Source organism: Rhododendron vialii, chromosome 5a (assembly GCF_030253575.1).
Source record: "Rhododendron vialii isolate Sample 1 chromosome 5a, ASM3025357v1".
NCBI classification, from domain to species: Eukaryota; Viridiplantae; Streptophyta; class Magnoliopsida; order Ericales; family Ericaceae; genus Rhododendron; species Rhododendron vialii.
The window spans coordinates 3,864,157-3,872,809 of NC_080561.1; the positions used below are offsets into that span (position 1 = coordinate 3,864,157).

The 8,653-nt window shown below is 36.2% G+C and overlaps 1 protein-coding gene across 1 annotated transcript; it reads left to right on the forward strand.

The window, feature by feature from the left end:
- The first annotated feature begins 1,971 nt into the window (after positions 1–1,971).
- On the forward strand, positions 1,972–2,668 carry LOC131327446 (uncharacterized). The gene is made up of 2 exons (XM_058360615.1): positions 1,972–2,108; positions 2,239–2,668. Exons 1-2 carry the CDS (start codon positions 2,047–2,049, stop codon positions 2,666–2,668), a joined length of 492 nt encoding a protein of 163 aa, XP_058216598.1. The 5' UTR covers positions 1,972–2,046.
- Positions 2,669–8,653: the final 5,985 nt, after the last annotated feature.

Consider the following 8,653-nt stretch of genomic DNA (forward strand, 5'->3'; position numbering starts at 1 on the left):
GTTACAAATTTGGCACACAATGAAGCCATCATGAAAAGAGGCGCCAGAACTAGATGAAGAGGCACCATTATTCCCACCATTATGAAAAGAAGGTCGAGAAGAGAATCTGTCAAAAGAACGACCTCCATTATTCCCACCATTACCTCTGTAGTTAGATCGACCTCCTCGAAAACCAGCCCGTGAGAAATACCGTCCGCGAGACTGAAAACCAGAACCTCGGAACCCGGAGGACTGATGATAGTAAGGCTTGTGACTAGACACATTTGCAGAATAAGCCACTGCTATATCACCATTATGTGTGACCTTAGAATGAGAATCAACATGTATTGCCTCAGAGCATAACAGAGAGATCAAGTCATCAATGGTAATAGGTTCAGTTCTAGTGCGAATGGAGGTTTTAAAGGCATCATAAACAGAAGGTAAGCCATGTAGGATGTGAAAAACTAAGTCCTCATCTGAGACAGAACAAGAAGCAATAGCCAATTGATCAGCGATATCTTTTACTTGTTTCAGATATTCCTCCATAGATTTGGTTCCTTTATCAACTGTACTAAGGCGATCCTTGAGTTGATGAATATGTGAACGAGATAAAGTTGTAAACCGTTTTTCCAGAGCAATCCATACATCTCGGCTACTAGAGAGATCAAGAACAAGAGAAAATACCGGTGTTGTTAGGGTTGCAGTCAGACAACTCAAGAGATGCGAATCGACGATTTTCCACTTCATAAATTCTTTGTTAGCAACATCCTTTCCATTCAAATCTTTGACAATTGGAGGAGGACATGGAATTGAACCACTGAGATAACCAAACAGATAAGTTGCTTCAAGAATATTCTGCACTTGCTTCTTCCAGATGAGAAAATTGGTTGGATCGAGCTTCACGGTGATGAGAGAACTCAAATTAGAAATCAGAAGCTTGAGATTTTCGGGTATCATTGTAGAAGATTGAGACGAAGAAGCAGATGAATCAAAGAGAGCATCCATGATTGGAGAGGAGAATCGAAGAGAAAAGAGAATCGAGACTCGTTAGAGTTTTAGGGCTTTGATACCATGAAGAAGTTTTGACTTTATTCAATTCTTGTCTCATTGAGTTACATCTGATCTATACTTATACAATTCAAGCTTACAATAGAAGCTAATACCTAGCTATTACAGCTGGCATGACTCAAGTACACTTGTTAATACAAACCGACTCAAACTACCACTAACTAGCTCTCAAACAGTTATAACAGAAAGTAGCTCCATTTGTGGTGAGGTGGAGTTGACTGTGATCAGCTACTTTGAGAGCACGTGAGTACCACTGTGCTCAGTACTCTTATCAGCAACGTATGCAAAATTTGACCAAATATGACTGTTCAAACCGGTCATACAACCAGTCATCCACCTTTAGTGTAACATAACTACTAAATAGCATAAGTATTATGAAAAAATGGCGTTACATAAAATTTAGTGGGCATAAACATGAGTACAACATTTCCATTAACAGGAAGAGTGACACTCTAACATCATCCATTATTACCATGTACATGTCTAGATCAGTCTCAATAACTGAATAGTAACACTCTTGAATTAAGTGCTTGGTAAAATTTATTTTTACAACTTCAAATAAACAAATAAGCAAATAAAGTTGGAAAATCGATGCTTAAAATAATCTACTCGATCAAACTAGTAATTATTCACAATTAATATCAAACACCCATTTATCAACTTTTTTAAGTAAATAAACTAAAAGGGTTAGCAAACGAGGTCATAGATTTACCTTTCAAACAAGTGTCCTTACTGCCAAAAAAGAGGAAAGTTATTCACACAAAAACTCTTGAAAGAATGATTCCCCCGACGTGATCCACCGAATTAGGCCTAATCGTTACGTGACTGAACAGTTCAATCGCCTTCCTAATTTCGTGCACGAAAAATAAGTAATTGCTCCTCTCCTTTCACTATAAATATATTCCACCCCAGTCATTTTCCCAATAGTTCTATTCTTGAAACAATCACTTCGTCTTCACGATTGAAACAGAAGTTCTCTCTCTCTGTGGATTGTGCATCATGATTGAACAAAGAACTTGTTCCTATCCCTATTCCATGGCAAAAGTAAGGAATTGTATCAGGTAATTATTAATTCACATAACTCTTTTCACATTCATCTTCCTTGTGCTATTTTATACTGTACTATATAATTTCTACGCATGGGGTTCTAATCTGTTTATTTTCCTCTTCATATTTTGGAACTGGAAACAGGTGTATGTCCACGAGAGTCGGAACATCTCAAGGCGTTAAGGAATGCCATGAGAATCCTCTCTTGGGGGTGTTTGGGACACTCTCAAGCTGGTTACCTAAAGATAGAAATTCTGATACTGTGACGAACTTGGGAGAGAGTACCATTGCCATGATGCTTAAGAAGGATCCAAGGTGCTGCGGATTCAAGGCACGCAAATATTCTTGCTTACTCGATCCCTCCGGGACACTAGATTCCCACCAGAGTAAGCGAACTAAAAAAGAAGCCAACCATTTCAACGATCTTCTGATTTACGCTTCATATACAAATGGAATCCAAGCAAAAAGGAGATACATTCATTTTGATGAGATAACCATCCCTAGTGTATCATCACGTGCACTAAACTTGTTAAAATTGCCGCAAGCAAATAGTGGCATTGAGCCAATTCTATAAGCGCTCAAGTGAATAGTCGAGTACTCTTCATAGGCTGTCACATTGAAAGTTAGTTGATCATCATTGAGCACTTTAGTGATGTTGTACATCAAACAACTCCGTCGCGAATAAAGGAAAATCTTGTGTGTCATAAGCATTGGTCCAGTATATTGTGGGAGTAATTACAAAAAGGGAAAGAAAAATGCTGCTAGAGTATACTTTTATCTGATAATGTGTGATTTCATGATTCACTATAGCAATGTTTTTTTTTTGAACGGCGAAGAAGAATTTTATTAAAAAGAAGAGAAGGAAGAGTACAAAAAAAGAGAAATCCTTGTTGGCAAGGGGCCAACAAAGAAAATATCCAGTGGGCCTAGCCCAAAACAATGTATTATTGAACTTTTGCCTTGCTTGAAGTTACTTTGCCGCTAGAGTATGCTCCTTCTATCTCTTAATGTTAATCTTCTATTCTATTTTGAAATGTCCAAAAGTATTTGTTCTCTTTGATAAGCCAAAAAAAAATTGTAAATTTTGGGTGACTAACCCTCAAAAAAAAGGATTAGAAAATAGAAGATAGTCTGCGTTCATATGAATTTAACTTAAATCTTAAAAATTTGTCCTTATTTGATTTTTCTTTTTTTGCATTTTTTAGTTTTGTGCCAAACTTTTATAGGTTATTGATTCGTCTCGACGAGAAGAATCAGAAAAGAAAAATTTTTTTACTTTTACCTAAGTATTTTGAAAACTAACCACTTTTTAGAGGAAAAAATAATTTTTTTTTGCTAAAAAATGGTTCTTTCTCAAAATACTCGGGTAAAAGTCAACTTTTTCGATTTCTCTCGTCGATACGAATCAATAACCCAAAAAAATTTGGCGCAAAACTAACAAATGCAAAAAAAATTCAAATAAAGACAATTTTCATATTTAAGTGTAGTTCATAAGAACGCAGCCTAACACATACCACTGATCGTTTTAATCTAATAGTATATATGTGTTCTCAAAAAAAAAAAAAAACACCAAATCATGGGTCTCCAAATTTGGGGACTGAAATCCAAGTATCGACTTAAATTTGGAGAATGACAATAGATCGTGCATGGTTGGAGCGAGTATTTTTTATGCAAATCAAAATACCAATGGAGAATAAACTTGTCCCATCCCAGGATTGGGAACATCTTCAAAATCAGTACTACAAGTCTCAACAATACAATCATTTTTAAAACCTTCATGTGAAAGTTCATCAAGCATATATAGGAACAATATCTCCCTCGTCATCCTCAAATGGAATACAGGAATTCCTTCAAAATCACCTCCAAATTAAGTCTTCATTTGAAGGCTCATCAAAGATGGGCAATTCTCCAGTCTCATGTTCAATCTCCTTTTCTGGGAAATGGAGATGGGTTGGTGATGCTCCTAGCGTTAGAAGGTCTGCAATCATGCCCTTTCAAGCTTATGAAACACAATTTCAGACTGTGTTTGGATTTTTGATTATTTTTCCACATGAAAGGAAATTGAGAGCAAAAGAAATAAGTAAATTTAATTCCTTCACACTCTTACTAATTTTTTCGTCTTTTCCTTTTCTCCATAAATTTTTAACCCATTCAAAGCAAAAATCACACAAATGATTTTGTGTATACATTCATACATGGCAACACTAGTTCTTTTTGCGAATTGAGGCCGGGTAACTTCAATCAAGAATTGAAAATCACACAAATGATTTTGTGCATACATTCATACATGGCAACACTAGTTCTTTTTGCGAATTGAGGGTAACTTCAATCAAGAATCGAAAGCGCGAATTAGTGCTTTGACTGAAGCAAGGTTGTTACATGTAACAGGATTTCCATGAAAACCTTCTTCCAGCTTTTTATGTGCGGCTTCGAATCAAGTTTTCTTGAACATTCCAACAGTTCAGCATCCCATAATGTGATGCTGAGAGTATGTTTGGTACAGAGTTGTAGCATTATATGCCGAACTATTCAGTTTATGGCAAGATACATAGTTTCCCCAGTTTTGTTTTCTATAGCTTACCACATTCATATTTCATTTGTTTGATATAGTACTGGAACACAAAACTATTGCATTGTCATACCAAATACTAAATTTGCATAATAAGCTCGTGTTTGGTCGTTTCAATTAATATAATGAACTTCGCTCTACTCACCATGGTATCAATTTTTTCTTGATTTTGTTCATCATTGTCTCTTGACTACAGCCATGCACACTAGTACTATATATCCTGTAGCTTCTCCATGGATATGAAGGAACTTATATTAGTGAACATTGGTGCTCTTTGACATCTAAAATACTGGAGACCGTTGGTTGTGTGTTGCTGAATTTAGGAGCTATTATTTCAGTCCTGGTATTTTCTTTTAGTATTCACGGATTTCATGTAAATTAAATCATCATTATTTTACTAGTGTGTTATGGTTCTGTTTAGTCGGGGCAAAACTAAGAAGACAAGATCGAGTACATAACTAATCTTTTTTCGCTAGGCACACCACATGGCCTTGTTTTTAGGAGTCCAAAGCACCCTCTAAAGAGGGTGGTTTCAAGCGGATTGCGTAAATTGTGTAGTTTGGTATTTTCTTAGTTGGATCATGAGACAGGATGTGATGAGAAACAAATCTCACATTTTTAGGGCTTTGGTTGGCCCTACAAAATAATGAACTGAACATGGCTCCACCACTCCCAGTGTGATTTAGGGATATAATTTCACTTCCTTCTATAAAAAAAAACAAACAAAACACCAGATTATCGGTGTTTAGGGTTTTGGTTGGTCTCAAACTAGCAATTTGGTCTTGGATAGTGTTGTAGATTAAGTAATTTTAATCATTGTATCATTATCCTTTTAATCTTTATAATTTTGTAAAGATTAATAAAAAAATTGCCGATAAATAAAACAAAACACCAGATTAATCTCCTCACATTTTTTATTTTTATCTCGTTACATTCTATCGGATGTCATTATTATCTAAAGCCCAATCTCTCTCTCTCTCTCTCTCTCTGTCTCTCTCTCTCTCTCTCTCTCTCTCTCTCTCTCTCTCTCTCTCTCTCTCTCTCTCTCTCTCTCACTGTCTCTCTCTCTCTCTCTCATTTTTAAAGATGGAACAAACTCAAACCTAATTATTAATTATCTATGCAAACAATCAATTAATTTGCATTCGGTACATAGTAATACACAACTTTAATCACCAATACGAGATTCAATACTTTACATGTTGATTTTCTTCTACTATACGATGTGAGGATTGAGACATCCCATTTGGTTAAATACATGGTTTGGCCCTCTCATATCATAAATCCCGCGTTTGCCACTGCAGCATTCTTGTTTCTTTACTTACTAATTTATCACTCAATCCAAAGGGACAACTAAACCAAATTGGTTACGATTATATAGTGAAAAAGTTATCAGACTATTGTCCCAATGGGTTTTTTTTTTTCTTTACAGATCTTCTATACAAAATCAAGTGTCTCGTAATTGTTATTTGATTAGGTATGTGTTTCTATAATTGTTACTTGATAAATTCCGACAAAGTATTTGTATAGCCCTGTTTGTCTTCACTTATAAGTTAAAGGGTTGTGCTACGTGCACAGCAAGCTGTGCACAGCAGTCTGTGCACAAATCATTTCTGTAAGTTAAATTAGTAGACAAAAACTATTTGGAAACTTGTTTGGTGCAGCTTTTTATAAGCACAAGTAGAAGTCAAACTGTTTGGTAAATAAATGGTGGAATAGCTTATTATTATCACGAACACCTTGGGTATCCCCCAAGCAAAGGGGGATATCAAATCTTCCGATTGGACTGTTGAGAAGATGCCACGTATGCAAAATTTGATCAAATATGATTGGTCAAACCGGTCATAGGAACCGGTCATCCACCTTTAATGTAACAAAACCACTGAATAGCATAACTGTTATGAAAAAATGACGTACCATAAAATTTAGTGGGCATAAACATGAGTATAACATTCCCATTAACAGGTAGGGGGCACTCTAGAATCATCCATTATTACCATGTACATGTCTAGATCAGTCTCAATAACTGAATAGTAACACTCTTGAATTAAGTGCTTGGTAAAATTTATTTTTACAACTTCAAATAAACAAATAAGCAAATAAAGTTGGAAAATCGATGCATAAAATAATCTACTCGATCAAATAAGTAATTATTCACATTTAATATCAAACACCCATTTATCAACTTTTTTAAGCAAATAAACTAAAAGTGTTAGTAAATGGGGTCATAGATTTTACCTTTCGAACAAGTGTCCTTACTGCCAAAAGTGAGGGAAGTTATTCGCACAAAGACTTGTTCAAAATGAATCCCCCAAACCGGACCCACCAAAATAGGACTAATCGTTACGTGATTGAATAATTCAGTCGCTTCCTAATTTCGTGTATAATTACTCCTCTTCTTTCACTATAAATATATTCCACCCCAGTCATTTTCCCAAAAGACTAGTACTTCTGTTCTTGAAACAATCATTTCGTCTTCACAATTGAAACAGAAGTTCTCTCTCTCTCTCCAAGGTTTGTCCATCACAAAAACAAAGAACTTGTTCATATTCCTATTCTGTGGCAAAAGTAAGGAAATGTATCGATCAGGTAATTATTAATTCGCATAACTCTTTTCACATTCATCTTCCTTGTACAGTTGTATTGTACTATATAATTTCTATCCGGGGGTTCTAATATGTTTATTTTCCTCTTGATCATATTTTGGAACTGGAAACAGGCACTGTATGCCCATGAGAGTCGAAACATCTCAAGGCGCTAATTAAGGAATGCCATGGAAATCAAACAATTGGGGCATTGAACCAATTCTATAAGTGCTCAAATGAGCAATAGAGTACTCTTCGTAGGCCGTCACATTGGAAGTGAGTCGATCATTTGGTGAAGTTGTAGATCAAACAACTCCGTCATGAATAACGGAAAATCTTGTGTGTCGTAAGCATTGGTCCAGTATATTATTATGGGAGTGATTACGAAAAGGGTAAGAAAAATGCCCCTCATAGTATGTTTATTTCAAATACTCGTATGGTTAAGAGTAGAGTACTCACTCATTGTTTATTTCGAATACGTTTCTAACAATCTTGTCTTGATACGAGTGCAGCTCTCTCATCCCACATATCTGGATCCAACGAGGGCATGTCCATTAGGATCTGAATCAAGTTCTCGTCAGTACTCTTTCTTGCGGACGACGACAGTGACGAATCAGGTCAATAAAATTGGTTAACCTCAATGCACTGATGATATTCCCACTCTCCACCTTCGACCATTGAGAGACTGTTATGCGCTCGATTGATCCCTTCCCCATTGGAACTTGATCAGCTGCAAAGTGCGTTGTTTTCGGGTCTTGCTGCCTTTGATCAGACGGTGGATCCAAAAGTGTTTGTAGTATGTAATGGGAGAACAACACTGAGATTGTGGATCTGCTGATATCTTTTAAAAAGCTCCCAAACCCAAGCCATTTTGCCCTGCTCCGATCTTCTGGGCTCTGACTGACATTTTTCACAACCTAACATATGATGGACACACAAGACATGGAAGGAAAGATATAACCGGGAAAGAGTTCGAACACACAGCTCACAACGTACACAACAACAAATATGTAGAAAAATCTGCTTGATATTATTCATGAGGACCCAATGGATTTCTCATGCGGTGGTCACAGACTTTCCAGCTTTGACGTGCGGCTTCCAATCAAGCTTTTCTCAAACATTCCAGTAGTTCAGCATCCCATAATGTGATGCTCAGAGTATGTTTGGTATAGAGTTGTAGCATTGCATGTCTGTTAAGCTCATGGCAAAATAGGGTTTCCCAATTTTTTTCTTTTAGCTTACCACTTTTATATTTCATTTGTTTGATACAGTAGTACTAGAATACAAAAATGTCGTATTGTGATACCAGAGATTAAATTTGTATAATAAGCTCGTGTTTGGTCGTTTTGCTTTATATAGATGGTATATGTTTTTTCGATTTTGTTTGTTGTCTCTTGACTACAGC